The 20,961-nt window shown below is 49.6% G+C and overlaps 1 protein-coding gene across 8 annotated transcripts in view; it reads right to left on the bottom strand.

The window, feature by feature from the left end:
• LOC140191628 (histone deacetylase 4-like) overlaps positions 1-19,637 on the bottom strand; it is a 112,494-nt gene extending 92,857 nt beyond the window's left edge. For 3 of the 8 annotated variants that reach the window (XM_072249196.1, XM_072249200.1, XM_072249204.1), the window contains exons 1-4: positions 15,068-15,168; positions 3,324-3,476; positions 2,547-2,631; positions 385-502 (exon numbers count right to left, since the gene is read on the bottom strand). In XM_072249196.1, coding sequence (XP_072105297.1) covers positions 385-502; positions 2,547-2,631; positions 3,324-3,440 — 320 coding nt within the window. In that variant the 5' untranslated portion in view covers positions 3,441-3,476; positions 15,068-15,168. Of the gene's footprint in view, positions 1-384; positions 503-2,546; positions 2,632-3,323; positions 3,477-13,698; positions 13,800-14,977; positions 15,002-15,067; positions 15,170-19,536 lie in introns of those variants that run through there. The other 5 variants (XM_072249202.1, XM_072249203.1, XM_072249197.1 and 2 more) reach the window with 4 other exon arrangements.
• Between the last annotated feature and the right edge of the window lie 1,324 nt (positions 19,638-20,961).

The raw sequence follows: 20,961 nt of genomic DNA, 5'->3' as shown, positions 1-20,961 counted from the left end.
TTATTTATGTATCCTTGTAATTTATAGTATTTTTGATATATTTGCACTGAACTGCTGCCACAGAACAACAAATATCACATCGTACGAGTCAGTGATAATAAATCTAATTCAAAATCAGGTTTATCATTGACATATGTCATGAAATTTCTTGGTTTGTAGCAGCACTACAATGCAATATATCAAAAATTACTATAAATTCCAATAAAAATACATTATAATAAATCAATAGATAGGTAGATAGACAGTGCAAGAAGAGAGCAAAATAGAGCTGGTCCTTAAATGTTGTGTATGCATCTTCGGACTCCTGTACTTTTGAGATGTCTGCCTGCCCAGACAGGGCCCCAAAGAAATGTACTGCCCCAGTCCTCTTGCGATTGACCTCACCTGTACGTGACGCTGCTCTGTGCCGCTGTCAGCAGGACTGTGTTCTTCAGTGCCGCCTCCTGCTTCTTCAACACGAACTCCTGCAGCCTCTGTTTCACCGCAGTGCTTGCCCCCGTACCTGTGGACAACCACAAGAGGAGCCTCCTTCACTCAGCCAGGGTCTTTATCCCCCACCCCTTCCGCCCAGTTCTTGGAGGAAGTGATAAAACTAATTGATGAAGGCAGAGCAGTGGATGCAGCTTTATTTGTTACGTACATTAAAACATCGAATCACAGTGAAATGTCTGATTTCATTCAACGACCAACAGAGTGCTGAGGATGTGCTAGGGGCAGCTCGCAGGTGTTCTCACATTCTTTCAGCCCCAACAGCATGCCCACAACTTAATCCTAACCCATATGACTTTGGAATGCAGGAGGAAACCAGGCTCACAGAGCATACAGACAGCAGCACGAATTGGACCCCGATCACTGGCACTATGCACTACAAGTTCCCCATGGTAAGCTCATTCAGAATGTCAGGAGGCATGGGACCCAGGGAAACCTGGCTGTGTGGATTCACAATTGGTTTGCCCACAGAAGGCAGAGGGTGGTTGTAGCTGAAGTATTTTCAGCCTGAAGGTTGGTGCTCCACAGGGAACTGTTCTAAGACCTCTGCTCTTTGAGACTTTTATAAATGACTTGGATAAGGAAGTGCTAGGGTGGGTTAGTAAGTTTGCAGATGACATGAGGGTTGACGGAGTTGCAGAGGTTATCTTAGGTTACAATGAGACATTGACGGGGCAACAGAGCTGGGCTGAGAAGTGGCAGATGGAGTTCAACCTGGAAAGGTGTGAAGAGATTCACTTTGGAAGGTCGAACTTGAAGTTCAGCATTAATGGCAGGGTTTTTTGCAGTGTGCAAGGACAGAGGGATCTTGGAGTTCACATCCATAGATCCCTCAAAATTACCATGCAAGTTGATAGGGTTGTTAAGAAGGCATGTGGTGTGTTTCATTAGTCGAGGGATTGAGATCAAGAGCCACAAGGTAATGTTGCAGCTCTATAAAACCTTGATTAGACCACACTTGAAGTATTGTGTTCAGTTCTGGTCGCTTCATTATAGGAAGAATGTCAGAGAGGATGCATATGAGATTTACCAGGATGCTGCCTGAACTAGACAGGTTGAGTGAGCTAAGGATTTTCTCTTTGGATCGAAGAAGGATGAGACGTGAGTTGATAAAGGTGTGTAAGATGATAAGAGACATAGATTGAGTGGACAGCCAGTGGAAATGGCTGATCAAAAGGGCATAACTTTAAGGTGATTGAAGGAAAATATAGGGGGAAAGTCAGAATTTGTTTTTTTTTATACAGAGAGTGGCGGGTGCGTAGAACACGCTATCAGGTTGTGGAGTCAGGAAGTTATGTTGCAGGTCTATAAAACTCTGGTCAGGCCACATCTGGAGCATTGAGTACAGTTCTGGTCACCCGATTACAGGAAGGGTGTGGGGGCTTTGGAGAGGGTGCAAAGGAGGTTCACCAGGATGCTGCCCAGATTAGAAGGCATGTGCTATATGGAAAGGTTGGACAAACTTGAGTTGTTTTCTCTGGAGCAGCAGGTGAGACTTGATAGAGGTTTATAAAATTATGAGAGGCATCTATACAGTGGACAGCTGGTATCTTTCTCCCTAGGGGCAGCAAGGAGGAGGGGCAATGCCTGTGCCTTGATGGTTTAATTTATTTTTGGACCAGGGAAGTGGGACTGATTTAAAAATCGTGCAGAGAAGGGAATGTTTCAGATCAATAGTGAAACTTCCCCTCTCTCAGCCGACGGAACCAGGGAGATGCACGTCCTCTGTAACCCTTTCCTACACCACATCTCTGTCCCCTACACCCCTTCCTGTCTCTGTAAGTCACTCCCTTCCCTACACCCCTCTCACTCCATCCCACTTCTCCCCTCCCTCTTTCCTTGCTGCCCTGACATTGTTTCTTTCCCTCCCTATCTTGCCTCTACCTTCTCTCACTCCTCTCTCCCCCTCCCTGTTCCTCCCTCTTCTTCTCGCCCTCTCTTCCCCTCCCTCATTCTCTCCCCCCCCCACTCTTCCTCTCCCTTTCTCTTCTCCATCTTCCTCCCCTCTCCCTCCCACTTCCTCCACCCTTCCCTCCCCCTCATTCCCTCCCTCTTACTTTGCTTCCCTTGGTCCTTGTTCCGTAACAGTCGGAGTTTCCCGCGGGATGACCCCCCCTGTTGGTCACATCTTGTGTCTGGGCCCTGGAACAGAGAGAGTGAGAGACCCGTCAGCGAGGAGGGGAATGAGGGAGGGGGGAAGAGATGGGGGGAGAGGGAGAGAAAAGAAGAGAGTGACAAGAAGGCAAGAGGAGTGAATGAAGGGGGAACAGTTGCAGGGAGGGAGTTCATTACAGGTGGATTGAGAGGGAAAGACAGGTAAAGGTGGGGTACAGGCAAAGAAGTGGTAAGTTGCAGTGGGGAACAGGCAGAGGTGTTTACAGGCTGAGTGAGGGCAGGTGCAGAGATACAGACAAAGGAACAAGCAGAGGTACAGGCAGAGGAGGGAGGGTAGGCTCAGGTGGAGGGAGGGGAGGCACAGGCGGAGGAGGAGAGGTACAGGTGGAGGAGGAAGGGGAGACAGGCAGGGGATGGTATGGAGACACTGCCACAGACAGGGTGAGGAGGTGCAGGCGAAGGAGGGAGGGGAGGCACAGGTGGGGGAGGATACAGAGGGAGGTGCAGGTAGATGAGAGGGAGGGTGGGGAGATTTAGGTAGGGTGCTGAAGTACAGGCAGAAGATGGAGGGTAGGTACAGGTGGGTGGAAGAGGGTGGGTAGGTACAGGCAGGTGTGGATGGGGTTATAGAGGGAAGGGAAATCCGAGCAGAGGGAGATGCAGAGACGCATACATAGGGAGGGGAGGTACAGGCAAGCATATCATGGGATTCCACTGACCTGTATCTGTTGTTTTGGGAGCGGCATGCAGAGGGGGCGGGAGGTGATGACTGTCTCCGGACAGTGGGGGGACTGCCCACCCCCAGTCCCATACAACTGATCAATCCGCAGGTCCATCCTTGCGCACCAGACGCTCGAGTGTGGTTAGTGATCCTGATGATGAGAGCAGTGGGAGGCTATTACCAAGGCTCTTCAGATCATCTGTTCCATCCCAGGAACAGCAAACGTCCTTTCCCTCCTTCCCTCCCTCAATCCACCCCCACTCCATTCTCATCCTCTTCCCCTCCCCCCATTCCTGCCCCCTCTCTTTTTCTTCCAAACTCTCTTTTTGAGGGCAAAATTAACTGAGAGCCAGAGAGGGAGGGTGCAAGGCTGCAAAGACAGATTAAGAACGCAAGGTGGGAGCTTTGGAGAGGGTGCTGAAAAGATTCACCAGTATGCTGCCTGGATTAGAGGGAATTAGAATTGGTTTATTATTGGCACATGTACCGAGGTGAAGTGAAAAATTTGTCTCACACACTGCTCCTACAGATCAGATCATTCCACAGTGCGTTGAGGTAGAACAAAGTAAAACAATAACAGAGTGCAGAATAAAGTGTCACAGTTACAGAGAAAGTACAGTGCAGGCAGACAATAAGGTGCAAGATCGTAACGAGGAAGAATGAGGTCAAGAGTCCATTTGAGCTGACTAGAGGACTATTCAATAGTCTGACAACAGCAGGAAAGAAGCTGCCCTTGAGTCTGACGGGAGAGGGGAGAAGAGAGAATGTCTGGGGTGGCTGGGGTCTTTGGTTATTCTGGCTGCTTCACTGAGCAGTGAGAAGTGTAGACAGATTCCATGGAGGGGAGGCTGGTTTCTGTGATGTGCTGAGCTGTGTCCACAACTCTCTGCGGTCTCTTGTGGCCACCGGCAGAGCAGTTGATGCCTAAGCTCTAAGGAGAGGTTGGACAAACTTGGGCTGTTTTCTCTGGAGCGATGGACGCTGTGGTTTATAGATGTACCTGATAGAGATTTATAAGATCATGAGAGGCATAGATACCTTTCCCCTCCAGGATCAAACTTTCCAATACCAGAGGGCATACGTTTAAGATGAGGGAGAGTAAGTCCAAAGAAGCTGTTTTTTTCCCCTGCACAGAGAGAGGTGGGTGCCTGGAATGTGCTGCCTGGGGTGGTGGGAGAGGGAGATATGACTGAGGTGCTTAAGAGGCTCTTAGTCAGAAACATGGATGAGCAGGGAACGAAGAGATAAGGACATTGTGGAGGCAGAAAAGATTTATTTTAATTTGGAACTGTATTTGGCACAGACAGTGTTGGTCGAAGAGCCTAGACCTGTCCTGTAATGTTCCCTGTTCTTTGTATGTGTGAGTGTCACTGTGTGTGAGAGTGAGAGTAACTACAACCCTTTGCTTTGTCATGAGGTAATAAAGCAGAATTCATATTTCATTTCCGCTGAGCTAAATATAGACTTTGACACAAGGGTTTGAGATTTCACAATCAACAACTAAACTAAGCTGAACATGTCTACCAAATAACCGGATTAGCCAGTTTCTGAAAACACACTTAAAATTGCAGCAGGAACATACACTTCCTGTTCAAGGAAGTCAGAACATAAACACAATCAGAGTACATGCACACATAGGGCACAGCAAACAGGCAGGGTACAAACACAGAGTGAATCTCCCTCCACACTGTCCTATCACACACTCCCAGGATCAGACACAGAGTGAATCTCCCTCCACACCGTCCCATCACACACTCCCGGGATCAGACACAGAGTGAATCTCCCTCCACACTGTCCCATCGCACACTCCCAGGGTCAGACACAGAGTGAATCTCCCTCCACACTGTCCAATCACAGACTCCCAGGGTCAGACACAGAGTGAATCTCCCTCCACAGCATCCCATCACACACTCCCAGGATCAGACACAGAGTGAATCTCCCTCCACACTGTCCCATCACAGACTCCCAGGGTCAGACACAGAGTGAATCTCCCTCCACACTGTCCCATCACACACTCCCAGGATCAGACACAGAGTGAATCTCCCTCCACACTGTCCCATCACACACTCCCAGGATCAGACACAGAGTGAATCTCCCTCCACACTGTCTCATCACACACTCCCGGGGTCAGACACAGAGTGAATCTCCCTCCACACTGTCCCATCACACACTCCCAGGGTCCTACACAGAGTGAATCTCCCTCCACACTGTCCCATCACACACTCCCAGGATCAGACACAGAGTGAATCTCCCGCCACACTGTCCTATCACACACTCCCAGGATCAGACACAGAGTGAATCTCCCTCCACACTGTCCTATCACACACTCCCGGGATCAGACACAGAGTGAATCTCCCTCCACACTGTCCTATCACACACTCCCGGGATCAGACACAGAGTGAATCTCCCTCCACACTGTCCTATCACACACTCCCGGGATCAGACACAGAGTGAATCTCCCTCCACACTGTCCTATCACACACTCCCAGGATCAGACACAGAGTGAATCTCCCTCCACACTGTCCTATCACACACTCCCGGGATCAGACACAGAGTGAATCTCCCTCCACACTGTCCTATCACACACTCCCGGGGTCCGACACAGAGTGAATCTCCTTCCACACTGTCCCATCACACACTCCCAGGGTCAGACACAGAGTGAATCTCCCTCCTCACTGTCCTATCACACACTCCCAGGATCAGACACAGAGTGAATCTCCCGCCACACTGTCCTATCACACACTCCCAGGATCAGACACAGAGTGAATCTCCCTCCACACTGTCCTATCACACACTCCCGGGATCAGACACAGAGTGAATCTCCCTCCACACTGTCCTATCACACACTCCCGGGATCAGACACAGAGTGAATCTCCCTCCACACTGTCCTATCACACACTCCCGGGATCAGACACAGAGTGAATCTCCCTCCACACTGTCCTATCACACACTCCCAGGATCAGACACAGAGTGAATCTCCCTCCACACTGTCCTATCACACACTCCCGGGATCAGACACAGAGTGAATCTCCCTCCACACTGTCCTATCACACACTCCCGGGGTCCGACACAGAGTGAATCTCCTTCCACACTGTCCCATCACACACTCCCAGGGTCAGACACAGAGTGAATCTCCCTCCTCACTGTCCCATCACACACTCCCAGGATCAGACACAGAGTGAATCTCCCTCCACACTGTCCTATCACACACTCCCGGGATCAGACACAGAGTGAAGCTCCCTCCACACTGTCCTATCACACACTCCCGGGGTCCGACACAGAGTGAATCTCCTTCCACACTGTCCCATCACACACTCCCAGGGTCAGACACAGAGTGAATCTCCCTCCTCACTGTCCCATCACACACTCCCAGGATCAGACACAGAGTGAAGCTCCCTCCACACTGTCCTATCACACACTCCCGGGGTCCGACACAGAGTGAATCTCCTTCCACACTGTCCCATCACACACTCCCAGGGTCAGACACAGAGTGAATCTCCCTCCACACTGTCCCATCACACACTCCCAGGATCAGACACAGAGTGAATCTCCCTCCTCACTGTCCCATCACACACTCCCAGGGTCAGACACAGAGTGAATCTCCCTCCACACTGTCCCATCACACACTCCCAGGGTCAGACACAGAGTGAATCTCCCTCCACACCGTCCCATCACAGACTCCCAGGGTCAGACACAGAGTGAATCTCCCTCCACACTGTCCCATCACACACTCCCAGGGTCAGACACAGAGTGAATCTCCCTCCACACTGTCCTATCACACACTCCCGGGATCAGACACAGAGTGAAGCTCCCTCCACACTGTCCTATCACACACTCCCGGGGTCCGACACAGAGTGAATCTCCTTCCACACCGTCCCATCACACACTCCCAGGGTCAGACACAGAGTGAATCTCCCTCCACACCGTCCCATCACACACTCCCAGGGTCAGACACAGAGTGAATCTCCCTCCATACCGTCCCAACACACTCCCAGGGTCAGACACAGAGTGAATCTCCCTCCACACCGTCCCATCACACACTCCCAGGGTCAGACACAGAGTGAATCTCCCTCCACACCGTCCCATCACACACTCCCAGGGTCAGACACAGAGTGAATCTCCCTCCACACCGTCCCATCACACACTCCCAGGGTCAGACACAGAGTGAATCTCCCTCCACACCGTCCCATCACACACTCCTGAGGTCAGACACAGAGTGAATCTCCCTCCACACTGTCCCATCACACACTGCCGGGGTCAGACACAGAGTGAATCTCCCTTGACACCGTCCCATCACACACTCCCAGGGTCAGACACAGAGTGAATCTCCCTCCACACTGCCGGGGTCAGACACAGAGTGAATCTCCCTCCACACTGTCCCATCACACACTCCCAGGGTCAGACACAGAGTGAATCTCCCTCCACACTGTCCCATCACACACTCCCAGGGCCAGACACAGAGTGAATCTCCCTCCACACCATCCCATCACACACACCCAGGGTCAGACACAGAGTGAATCTCCCTCCACACCGTCCCATCACACACTCCTGAGGTCAGACACAGAGTGAAGCTCCCTCCACACCGTCCCTTAACGCAGTTCCATTTTGGGGAGATCTCCATCTCATGACAACCTCGTATCCTGTCTCTCCTGAGCACAGATTACAAGATACTATATTTGCCTGTGCATTGGCCAATCATGTGGACTGCAATGCAGGTTTATAAAGGCCACACCTGGAGTATTACATACAGTTCTGGTCTCCCCATTATCGAAGGGTGTCAAGGCTCTGGAGAGGGTGCAGAAGTTGTTCAGCAGGATGCTGCCTGGAGTACTTGGGTTGTTTTCTCTGGAGTGGAGGAGGCTGAGGGGAGCCCTGATAGGGGTTTATAAGAGTTTCAAAGGCATAGATAGAGTAGTCATCTGGAGTCTTTCACCCCCAGGGTCGAATTGCCTAATCCCAGCGAGAATGTATTTAAAGTCAGAGAGGTAAAGTTCAAAGGCGATGCGTAGGGCAAGTTTTCACACAGAGAGTTATGGGTGCCTGGAATATGCTGCCAGGAGTGGTGGTGGAGGCAGATATTTCAGAGGTTTTTAAGAGGCTCTTAGATAGACACCTGGATGTGCAGGGAATGGATTACTGTTAACAGGATTTAGTTTAGTTAGACATTTAATTACTAACTTTATTTCTTAACCAATGCATCACAGATAACGTCCTATCCAGATGCCACATAGCTTGGTATGTCATCTGCTCTGCCTGTGACCACAAGAAACTGCAGAGAGTTGTGACACAGCTCAGCACATCACAGAAACCAGCCTCCCCTCCATGGACTCTGTCTACACTTCTCACTGCTCAGTGAAGCAGCCAGAATAACCAAAGACCCCACCCACCCCGACATTCTCTCTTCTCCCCTCTCCCATCGGGCAGAAGATACAAAAGCCTGAAAGCACGATCCACCAGGCTCAAGGACAGATTCTACCCCACTGTTTTCAGACCATTGAACGGTCCCCTAGTACGATAAGGTGGACTCCTAACCTCAACCTACCTTGTCATGGCTCTGGTACCTATTGTCTGCCTACACTGCACTTTCTCTGTAACTGTGACACTTTATTCTGCATTCTGTTATTGTTTTACCTTGTTCTATCTCGATGCACTGTGAAATGATCTAATCTGTGTGAACAGTATGGAAGACAAGTTTTTCACTCTATCTCAGTACATGTGACAGTAATAAACCAATTCCAATTGAACACAGAACGGTACAACACAGGAACAATCCCATCAGCCCACACACTCCCTCCACACCGTCCCGTCACACACTCCCTACATCAGTGATAAAATAAACCCGAGTCTGGCTCTGGTTGCACTCCCTGTCTTTGTCCCCATGTCACAGAGGAACACAGAACATGGAATAGTAACAAGCCCTTTCGGCCTACAATGTCTGTGCTGAATTAAACTGATCCCTTCTGCCTGAACAATGTCCATATCCCTCCATTCCCTGCATATCCATGTGTCTGTCTAAGAGCCTCTTAAGCACCTCTACTGTATCTGCCTCCACCACCACCCCTAGCAGCACATTCCAGGAATCCACCGCTCTCTGTGTAAAAAGAATCTTGCCCCACAGATCTAATTTGAACCTAATCCCTCTCACTTCAAATGCATGCCCTCTGGTGTTAGACATTTCAACCTTTGGATTATGAGAGGCACAGATTGAGTAGACACATATCTCATTTTAGGCATCAAGAGGGCAAAGACAAAAATAATTCAAGAACACCTGCTGACAGTTTATGTGGCGGGATATCAAGGGCATTACAGGCTAGGCAAGGCAAAACAGCGTCAATTGTACCATCGACACCTCCCTCCCAGGCACTCTCTACAACTTTGATGCACGTTTCGAGGCATGCAACACAATGCAGGCCACAAAAGCTATCCCCCTCCCAGGTGAGCAGCAGCTGTGAGAAGGACATGAGAGTCAACCCCCATAAGGCGGCTGGGTCGGACAACATCCCAGGCTGAGTACTCAGGGACATCTGCATGGGCATCCTCGACACTTCACTTAACCAGGCTGCATCCCTGTACCAAAGAACTCTACACCTTCAGAACTAAATGACTACTGCCCGGTGGCACTGACACCAATCATTATGAAGTGCTTTGAATGGCTGATAATGGCACACATCAAAAACTCCATTCCTGCTACATTGCACACTCACCAATATGCTCACTGACAGAACCACTCTATGACAAATGTGTCTCTCATGCACCTGGCCCTGACACGCCTAGAAAACAAGCACTTTTACGTCAGAATGCTGTTTCTGGATTTCAGTTCAGCGTTCAGCACTACTGTCCCGCACACCTTGGTGAACAAACTCCTACTCCTCGGTCTAAATACACCACTGGGCAACTGGGTGTTGGACTTCCTAATGAGCAGACCTCAGACAGTCAGGATATACAACCGCTCCTCCCTCCCCATCATCCTCAACACAGGTGCCTCCCAGGGCTGTGTGCTGATCACACAGTCAAACACCCGAGTAATCACATTGTCAAGTTTGCCGATGACACAACAGTGGGGGGGCTCATCACCAACAACGATGAGATGGCCTACAGAGAGGAGGTGGAAGAGCTCGAGGCCTGGTGTCAGTCAATGTCAACAAGACAAAGGAGATGGTTATCGATTTTGGGAGAACTCACTCACACCCCTCTTTACATCAGTGGCACAGCCAGGGAAATTGTCAGCAGGTTCAAACTCCTGAGAGTGCACATCTTACACAACCTCTCAACGTCCCGGAGCACAGTCAGGGAAGTTCATCTACTTTCTGAAGAGTCTGTACAGAACTGGATGGTCATACACACCCATACTCACCTCATTCTACAGATGTGCAGTCGAGAGCATCCTAACAAGCTGTATCACTGCACAGTACAGAAACTACACTACGGTGGGCAAGGCAGCTCTACAACGGGTAGACAAAACTGCCCAAGTGTCACCGGCACCATTGAGCAGATATATAGAAAGGTGCCGGAGAAGGGCCAGTAACATCTCACCCACTCTGCTCACAGACTGCTTGTTTCACTCCCCATCAAGGAGAAGGCTATGTAGCATCCACGCCAGGACCACCAGACTCAAAAACAGTTACTTTCCCCAAGCAGTGAGTCTGATCAACACCTCCACCCACTAACCCACCTCTCCACAACCCCCAACCACCACTACTTTATCATTTCCTGTCAGAGTCTCTTTATATACAGACACTCCTGTGCCTCCAGTCTCTTTATGGACATATAATCAACCTGTGTATATAAACTATCTTATGTGTTTATATTTATTGTCTCCTTTATTATTCTCTTCTTTATCTTTTGTGTGTGTGTGTTCTGTTTGTGCTGCATCAGATTCAGAATAACAATTATTTCATTCTCCTTTTCACTAGTGTACTAGAAATGACATTAAACAATCTAGAATCTTGAATCCTGGTGAACCTCTCCTGCACCTTCATTTCTTTCCTGTAATGGGGCAAATAGAACTGAATGCAATACTCCAAATGCAGCCTGAACAAAGTTTTATAAAGCTGCAAAGGATACAGCGGGATATAATCCAGATACAGTTATGGACAGAGAAATGGTAGATGGGAGTTTAATCTGGGCAAAAGTCTCCTGACTCTCGATTCCCATTCCCGATCTAACATGTTGGTCCATGGCAAGAGGAAGCCACCCTCAGAGTGGAGGAACAACACCTCATGTTCCGTCTGGGTAGCCTCCAACCTGGTGGTATGAACATTAATTTCTCGAACTTACAGTTAAAAAAAATTCCTCCCCCTCCCCTCTTCCTCTATTCCCCACTCTGGCCTCTCATCTCTTCTCACCTGCCTATCACCTCCCCCTGGTGCCCCTCCTTTCCTTTCTTCCATAGTCCACTCTCCTCTCTGAATGGATTCCTTCCTCTCCAGCCCTTTACTTTCCCCACCCACTTGGCTTCACCTATCACCTTCTAGCTATCATTCTTCTCCTCCGCAGCTTTTTATTCTGGCATCTTGTCCATTCTTTTCCAGTCCTGAAGAAGGGCCTCAGCCCGAAACCTAAGCTGTTTATTCCCCTCCATAGATGCTGCCTGACCTGCTGAGTTCCTCCAGAATTTTGTGTGTATTGCTTTGGATCTCCTGCATCTGCAGAATTTCTTGTGTTCTAGAACTCAGTGCCTCAACTATTAAAGAAAAGCATGCCATTTTCCTTCTTTACCACCCTGTCAACTTGTACAGCCACTTCCAGGGGGAAGGTGTGGCGACACTTGTGGGCTACCCCCAGCACGTCCTCAGATTGTGTCAATGCAAAGGACACATTTCACTGTATGTTTGGATGTACATGTGATTAATAATAAATAAATTTAAATCTAGGGACATGAACCTCTAGATCCATCTGTACATCAACTGTGTCCTGTCTCCTTACATTTGACCTCCCAAAGTGCAATACCTCACACTTACCCTAATTAAACTCCATCTGCCATTCCTCTGCCCCACCTGTAACTGGTCTATATCCAGCTGCATCCTTTGGCAGCCTTCTACACCATCCACATCACCAAACTTCGCAGCATCTCCAAACTTACTAACCCATCTATTTAAGTTTTCATCTGGAACAACACACACACAAAATGCTGGAGGAATTGACCTGCCAAGTCCCTACAGCATTTTGTGTGTGTTACTCAAGACTTTCAACATCTGCAGAATCTCTTGGGTATCATCCAAGTTTTCATCCAAGTCATTTCCATTTACAGTATTTCAAACAGCAGAGATCCCACTAGTCACAGACCTCCAGCCAAAGTAACACCACCTTCTGTTTTCCAGGGAGAAACTGATTCTGAATCCAATTGGCCAAGTAACCATGGATCCCAATCTTCTGGGTGAAGTTCTTGTACAGGCCAGTCCTGAACAATCTCCACTTCTTGCCCATTTTGGCATCCAATTTACCTGAATTTTCAGAAGACCTTTGACAAGGTGTTGCACGTAAGGCTGCTTAACAAGTTAAGAGCCCGTGGTATTACAGGAAAGATTCTAGCATGGATAAAGCAGTGGCTGATTGGCAGAAGGCAAAGAGTGGGAATAAAGGGAGCCTTTTCTGGTTGGCTGTCAATGACTTGAGGTGTTCCACAGAGGTTAGTTTTGGGGCCCCTTCTTTTCACATTGTATGCCAATGATTTGGATGATCGAATTGATGGATTTGTGGCCCAAATTTGTGGACGATACAAAGATAGATGGACGGGTAGGTCATGTTGAGGAAGCAACAAGTCTGCAGAAGGACTTAGACAGATTGGGAGAATGGGCAAAGAAGTGGCAGATGCAATACAGTCTTGGGAAGTGTGTGGTCATGCATTTTGTTAGTAGGAATAAGGACGTAGACTATTTTCTAAACAAGGAGAAATTTCAAAAACTGGAAGTGCAAAGGAACTTGGGAGTCATGGGGCAGGATTCCCGAAAGATTAATTTGCAGGTTGAGTTGGTGATAAGGAAGGCAAGTGTAATATTAACATTTTTGTACAAGAGGACTAGAATATAATGAAATGTTGAGGCTTTATATAGCACTGGTGAGGCCTCACTTGGAATATTGTGAGCAGTTTTGGGCCCCATATCTGAGGAAGAATGTGCTGCCATTAGAGAGGGTCTAACAGAGCTTCACGAGAATGATCCTCTGGACAAAATGGTTAATGTATGAAGAATGTTTGATGAGGAATCTCATTGAAACATACTGAATACTGCAAGGCCTAGATGGAGTGGACATGGAGAGGATGTTTGCAATAGTGGAAGAGTCCAGGGCCAGATGGCACAGCCTCAGAATAGAAGGTCTATCTGATCTCCCCTCAGCCTCCGCCGCTCCAGAGAAACAACCTAAATTCATCCAACCTCTGTTTACAACTTTAATCCAGGCAGCATCCTGTAGACTTCCTTTGCACCCTCTCCAAAGTCTCCACACCCTTCCTGTAATGGGGGAGGGTAGACCAAAACTGCACAAAATACTTCAAATGTGGCCAGATCAAAGTTTTATACAGTTGCAGGGCATTCTCTCAGAGGGAGAGGAGAAGGTAGGTGGTCAGGGGAGTGGGGAGCAGAGGAAGGAGAATGGGGGAGGGGGTGAGAGGGTGGGGGATGGGGGTAGGAACAGGAGGGGAAGGTGGAGGTCAAGGAGAGGGAGGGTGGGTGAGAGAGGGGAGGAAAGCTGGGTGAATGGGAGGAGAGAAGGAAGGGGAGGGAAGAGGGGGAGAGAGAGGGGAGAGGGAGAGAGGGGAGGTGAGAGATGAGAGAGAGAGGGTGGAAGGGGAGGGAGAGAGCGAGAGTGGGAAGGGTGAGAGAAGGGAAGAGGGGTGATGGAGGGTCAGAAGTAGGGAGGAGACAGAGAGGAGGGGATGGTGTGGGTGAGGAGAGAAGGGCAAGGGAGAGGGGGAGAGGGAAGGGAGGGAGGAAGGGATAGAGGGAAAGGTAGAGGGAAGAGTGAGGGAGGATTGGATAGATTGAAAGAGAGAGCAGCAGGGAGAGGGGAGTTTCTTTGGGGACATTCCCTCCCTCAGTCCCACTCTCTTCCTGTCCTTCTGTCTCTTCCCCGATACTCTCCCTCTGAGGGAGTAGCCTAGTGCTGTATAAAACTTTGATCTTGCCACATTTGAAGTGACAAAAGAGAGTCAAAAGGACAGGAAGAGAGTGGGATTGAGGGAGGGAATGTCTCAAAGAAACTCCCCTCTCCCTACTGCTCTCTCTTTCATTCTATCCAATCCTCCCTCACTCCTCTCTCTACCTCTATCCCTTCCTCCCTCTCTTCCTCTCTCCTTCTTCCTTGCCCTATGACCACCCCCCACACCATCCAATCTCTCACTTTCTCCTGTCTCCCATCCCCTCCTCTCTGTCTTCCCTACTTCTGTCCCTCCATCACCTCTCTCCCCTTCTCTCACCCTTCCCACTCTCACTTCCTCCCCTTCCACCCTCTCTCTCATCTCTCCCCTCTCCCTCTCTCTCCTCTCTTCCCTCTCCCTCCCTTCTCCCCTCCCATTCCCCCAGCCTTCCTCCCCTCTGTCAACCACCACCCCTCCCCTCGCCCCCACCCTCCCCTCCAGTTCCCATCCCTTCCCCCGCTCTCTTTCCCCCGTTCCCGTTACCTTCTACCCTCTCCTCTCCCCCCTCTTTCCTTCACCTCTCTTCTCCCTGTCTCTGTCCCTGGGACGGTGTTTAGAGCAGGGGACAATGGGAGCCGGAACGGACACCCCTCTCCGCTGGGACTTACCCCACGCCCCTACCACGGATATCGGAGCCCGGGGCTGCCGGCGCCGCTCCCACCGCCCTTGCAGCGGCTGCCGGCGGGGCGACGGGCTCACTAGAGGGGCCGGAGGTGAGGGAGGTGGGCGGGTCAGACAACAGCTCAGCAGCAGGAAGAGCGAACCGAGAGGCGGAGGCCTCAGCGCTCTGTGCCTGTGGGACGGAGGAAAGGGGAGACGAAGAAGGGAATGGATGCAGAAGGGGTGTGGAGAGAGGGAAGAAATGGGGAGGGGGAGGGAGAGGGATAGGAAGGAGTAAGGGAACAGAGAGGGGGAGGATCAGGGACGGGGAATGGAGAGGGAGGTGGGGGGAAATAGGAGAGGAGGGAGGGGGAAATGGAGGAGGATGAAGTATGGGTTATGAAGGTTGATGGGGTGAAGAAAGTATGAGGGAGATGGAGGGAAAGGAGGGGGAAGGCTTGAGGGTGTGGGAGGGAGATAGCAGTAAAGGGGAGGAAGGAGAGTTGAGGGAGAAAGGAGTGGGTGGGGAGGAACAGGATGGAGAGGGAAGAGAAGGGAGAGGAGAGGAAAGGAAGGGCAGGACGGATAGGGTTGGGGAGATAAGGGTGAGTGGAAAATTGTGGGATGGAGGGAGAGGGGAGGAGGAGAGGGAAGGGAGTGAGGGGGAGAGGTAGCAGGGGATGGAGTGGGTGAGGGAGAGGAGATGGTGAGAAGGAGAGAGAGGGGAGAGGAAGGAGCGAGATGAGGGTGGAGGGGCTAGAAGGGGTTGTATGGGTGAGAAAGAGAGGGAGAGGCAGATAGAAGGGAAGGGAAGGAAGGAGAGAGGAGAAAGGATGGCAGTAAAGGGGTAGAAGGTAGGAGAGCTGAAGGGAGAAAGGAGGGAGTGAAGAAACAGAAAGGTAGAGATGGGGCAGAGAGTCGGTGAGAGAAGTAGGGAGGGAGGCTGGTGGGAAGAGGAGAGGGTGAGAGTGTTTAAGGGGGGCAGGGGAGAGAGAGAAAGAGGAGACAAGAGATGGGAAATGCAGAAGGAGGACGGGAGAGGTGGAAGGAGCAGTATAAATGGAGATAGTAAGGCTGAGGGAGAGAGATGGTGAGTGGAGGAGAGAGAGGGTTCAAAGAAAGGAGAAGAAAAGGACAGGGGCAAGGCGGCAGTGAAAAGGTGGAACAGAGAGCAGGAGGCAGACACAGAGAGCCGGGAGAGAAGGTCAGAAAGGGAAAGTGAGAGAGTGAGGTCCGTTCAACCCTTGAAACTGATCGAACCCAGTCCCCAAAATAGAACGGCGCTGTGGCCGGATGTAAGCGTGCAGCCGGCGGCGAGATTTAAAACGGGGTTAACACAGAGCACATTATTTTCGGAGTAGAGGAAGGAAAACACGGATCATTAACCCTTCGATTACTGTCTGTGAAGAGGCGGGGACAGGGGATAACACAAGGAAAAAAAAGCAAGCAGCACAGTTATCATACAAATCGATGAATAGCAGGGGTTCCTAAACAGGAGGCCGTTTCTGTGCAGCACAATTAGGAATTAGGAGAGATGTCAACGAGGGAGAATAAATACCTTCGAGATTGATACCCAACGCTTCACCATAACAGACGAAATACAAACATTTACAACTCGGAACAAAATTGAACAACACCAGCAATCAAAATGGTTACATTTGACAACATACCTGAAAATCACTCCCACCGATATCTCCCGCACAGATAATATTCCCACCAATATCATCCCAACAGGTAATATTCCCACCATATCTCCCCCACAGATATTCCCAACAACATCTTCCCCCGCAGATAATATTCCCACCAATATCTCATCACAAGTAATATTCCCATCGATATCTTTCCCACAGGTAACGTTCCCACTGATAATATTCCCACCAATATCTCCCCACAAGTAACATTCCCACAAATATCTTCCCAACAGGTAATATTCACACCATATCTCCTGCACAGATAATATTCCCACCAATATCTCCCCCACAGGTAACATTCCCATCGCTATCTCCCCCACAGTTAATAGTCCCACTGATATCTCCCCCACAGGTAACATTCTCACCGATATCTCCCCCACAGGTAACATTCTCACTGATATTTCCCCCACAGGTAACACTCCCACCAATATCTTCTCAATAGGTAATATTCACACCATATCTCCCACACAAATAATATCTCCATGGGTATCTCCCCCACAGATAATATTCCCACCAATATCTTCCCAACAGGTAATATCCCCACCATATCTCCCCCACAGATAATATTCCCACCAACATCTTCCCCCACAGATAATATTCCCACCAATGTCTCCCTCACAAGTAATATTTCCATCGATTTTTCTCCCACAGATAATATTCCCATCAATATCTCTCCCATAGATAATATTCCCACCGATCTCCCCACATATAATATTCGCACTGATATCTCCCTCACAAGTAATATTCCCATCGATATCCTCCCAACAGGTAATATTCCCACCATTATCTACCCCATAGATAATATTCCCACCAACATCTTCCCCCACAGATAATATTCCTGCCAATCTCTCCCTCACAAGTAATATTCCCATTGATATCCTCCCAACAGATAATATTCCCACCAATATCTACCCCATAGATAATATTCCCACCAATATTCCCCCCACAGATAATATTCCCGCCAATGTCTCCCTCACGAGCAATATTCCCACCGATAGCTCTCCCACAGGTAACATTCCCATCATTCTCCCCACAGATAATATTCCCACCGATAACTTCCCCACAGATAATATTCCCATATCTCCCCCATAGGTAATATTCGCACCAATAATTCTCACCACCAGGTCCAGGAACACCTACTTCCCTTCAACCATTCGTTTCTGGAACTAACCCTTATCACTAGCTCAGTACAGAAACACGGTGACCAGTTTACAGTGCAATAGACTTTGTTTCTTCATCCTTATTTTATTCTTTGTTGTAAAACTTGTGTATAATTTATGTTTCCTTGTGAATGTTGTGTCTCTGATGCTCTGTGCCAGTGATGCTGCTGAAAGTAAGTTTTTCACTGCACCTGTACACACAGCGACTTGTACAGGTGACAGTTAAACTCCAGTTTGACTTTGACTTGATGTCATAGAGCGAAAGTGGGAGAGATCATCAGAATTTCATAGGGAGTGAGAGAGAGACACAGAAAGAGAGGGAGAGAGAGAGAGAGGAGCAGAGAAAGTGGTTGAGAGGGACAGAGTGTGAGAGAGATACAGAGAGAGAGTGTGCGAGATAGAGTACAGGGTCGGGGAGAGGGAGAGGCAGAGTGAGGGGTGACAGAGTGGGAGAGAGAGACAGAAGTAGCAGGAAGATAGATAGAGAGGTGTAAAGCACGAGAGAGGCAGAGGCTCAGATAGAGAGAGAAAAATTGGGACAGAGAGAGAGGGAGTGGGGACAAGGAGAAGAAAGGAAAAGGTGAAAGGAAGAGGGTTAGAGAGAGAAAGAGGGAGTGAGGGAAATAGAAAGGGGTCAAAGACTGTGGATGGGGAAAGAAAGAGGGCAATGGAAATAGAAGGGAACAAATAGAGAGAAAGGGAGAGAAAAGGGAGGCTGAGAGAGAGAGAGAGAGAAAGGTGGGGGAGATGTGAGTGCTGGGTTGGACCAAGTATGTGTGTGTTCAGGAGCCTGTGCTCTGTGACACAGCCTTTCTGTGCTTCCTCTGTGGGCCAGCCCCCTCACAAATGGTTAAAATTCCCCATTCCCCCCTCCCCTCCCACCCAGCAATCACTGGGGAACTTTCCTGCCAACTTCTGAAACTTCTTATTGCACTCGAACTTTTCCTTGCTGGAGTTTCCTCTCAACCACCAGCTGCTGTTCCCCAACAACCACCCCCTTCTCAACGCATTTCCCCCCACCTCCGGGCTCCATCTCACTTGGTGCTGGTGGTGGTGGGGGGGAACAGACTGATTCTGATCCCCCACTTTAACATGGGTGGTTGGCCAGTGGGAATGGTGGTGGACATCTGCAGCTTCGTCTGTGTGCGTGTGCACGCATGCAAGTGTTTCAGTGCACAGGTCCTCTGCAAGAATTGAGTGTGCAGGCTATGGGAGAGTATGTTTGATGCACACGTGCACACGTGTGCTTCTGTGTGCAGTTGTGTGAGTGTGTGTGTGTATGCATGCCCATTCACTCCATCAGAACCCCCCTCCACCCCTCCTCACCCTCCATCCATCCGCCTCACCCCTTCTATTCTCCCTCCTTTCCCACCACCCTTTTCACCCCCCTCCTCCCTTCATCTTCACTCCCTCCCACACTGCTCCCTGCCTTCTCTCTCCTACCTGCTTGTCCCTCCTTCCCACACCACTCCCTCCTCCCCCTCTCTCCCACACTGCTCTTTCCTCACCCCTCCTCACCCCTTCCTCCTGCACTGACATTTGGACTCTCTGGTCCTCGAGGCTGAAGAGGGAATGAGGTGGAGGGGGTCACGAGATGCGCCCGAAGGAGGGAAGGGAGAGACTCACCGGCTGAGGCAAAGCTGAAGGGGGCTGTGAGTCCGGGGAGGGGTGGTAGCCCCAGGATGACAGGAGCAGACTCAACTACAGACACTGGCACGCGAGGAGAAGACGCTCACTGTCTCTGACTCGCACGTGACAACTTCCTCCCCTCCTCCCCTTTTGCCTCCGTCCCTCCCCCTTCCCTTTCCCTCTGAAGTAGAGGTCACCTAGTGCATGTAAATCAGAAGCAGTCAACTTTATTATCACTGACATTTTGCTCTCTTTTTGCACGGTTTATTTTTTCTATATTTCCTACTGTAATCTATAGTAATGCAATCTATAATATTGCAATGTACTGCTGCCACAAAAACACAAGTTTCACAACCTATATCGGTGATAATGAACCTGATTCTGATTCTTTAAAGAAGACAAGTTAATTACTATCTCTACTTGTCAGATGTATGTCGAAACATTGAACCATGCAGTAAAATGTATCGCTTGCATCAACAGCTGGCAAACATGCTGGGGCCAGGCCACATCTTTGGAATGTGGGAGGAAACCGGAGCACCCGGAGGAAACCCACGCGGTCACGTGGAGAACATACAAACTCCTTACAGGCAGCAGCGAGAATTGAGCTGTGATCTTTAGATCGTTGGTGCTGTAAAGCATGACGCTATCCACTACGTTACCATGTCTTTGTTCTACCGCACACCTCACAGCCCCACCATTCATCGTGTAAGTCCTACCCCGGTTTGTCGTCCCAAAGTGCAGCACCTCCGCAGGCCAACGGTCTCCATCACCAGGAGGAGGATGTCCTTGGCGTAGGCTGACCTCTATGTTCGGCTCATTCAATGTACACAAGATCATCAGAGACATAAGAGAAAAAATGAGGTAGTGTTCATGGGCCATTCAGACACCTCCTGGCGGCGGGGAAGAAGTTGTTCCTGAGTCATCAGGTTTCCTGATGGTAGTAATGAGAAGAGGGTATGTTCTGGATGTTGAAGGAGCTTATAGTGATGGATGACACCTTCTTGAGGTCCTGCATCTTGCAGATATCCTCGCTGTTGGGGAGGTTTGTGCCTGTGATGGATCTGGCTGAGACTACAACTATCTGCAGTCTCTTGTGATCCTCGGCATTGGAGACCCCACACCAGGTGGTGATGCACCCAGTCAGAATGGTCTCCACCGTACGTCTCTAGAAAGTTGCCAGTCTTTGTTGACAAACCAAATCTCCTCAAACTCCTAACGAAGTAGAGCCGCTGGAGGCATTTTTGAGTTTATTGTTGTAGGCATACAAGCCCATGAGATAAATGCCATGAAGATTAGCCTCTTTTTTGCTGCAGCAGCATAGTACATTACAAATTTGAGGACAGTTCAAATTCAAAGTTGCATTTATTGTCATTGTACACAGGTCACAGTGTGCACAGGTGCAGTGAAAAACTTGCAGCAGCA

Source organism: Mobula birostris, chromosome X, assembly GCF_030028105.1.
Source record: "Mobula birostris isolate sMobBir1 chromosome X, sMobBir1.hap1, whole genome shotgun sequence".
In the NCBI taxonomy this organism is placed as follows: Eukaryota; Metazoa; Chordata; class Chondrichthyes; order Myliobatiformes; family Myliobatidae; genus Mobula; species Mobula birostris.
The sequence above is the reverse complement of the archived record's forward strand: the minus strand, read 5'-3'. Positions and strand labels throughout refer to the sequence as shown.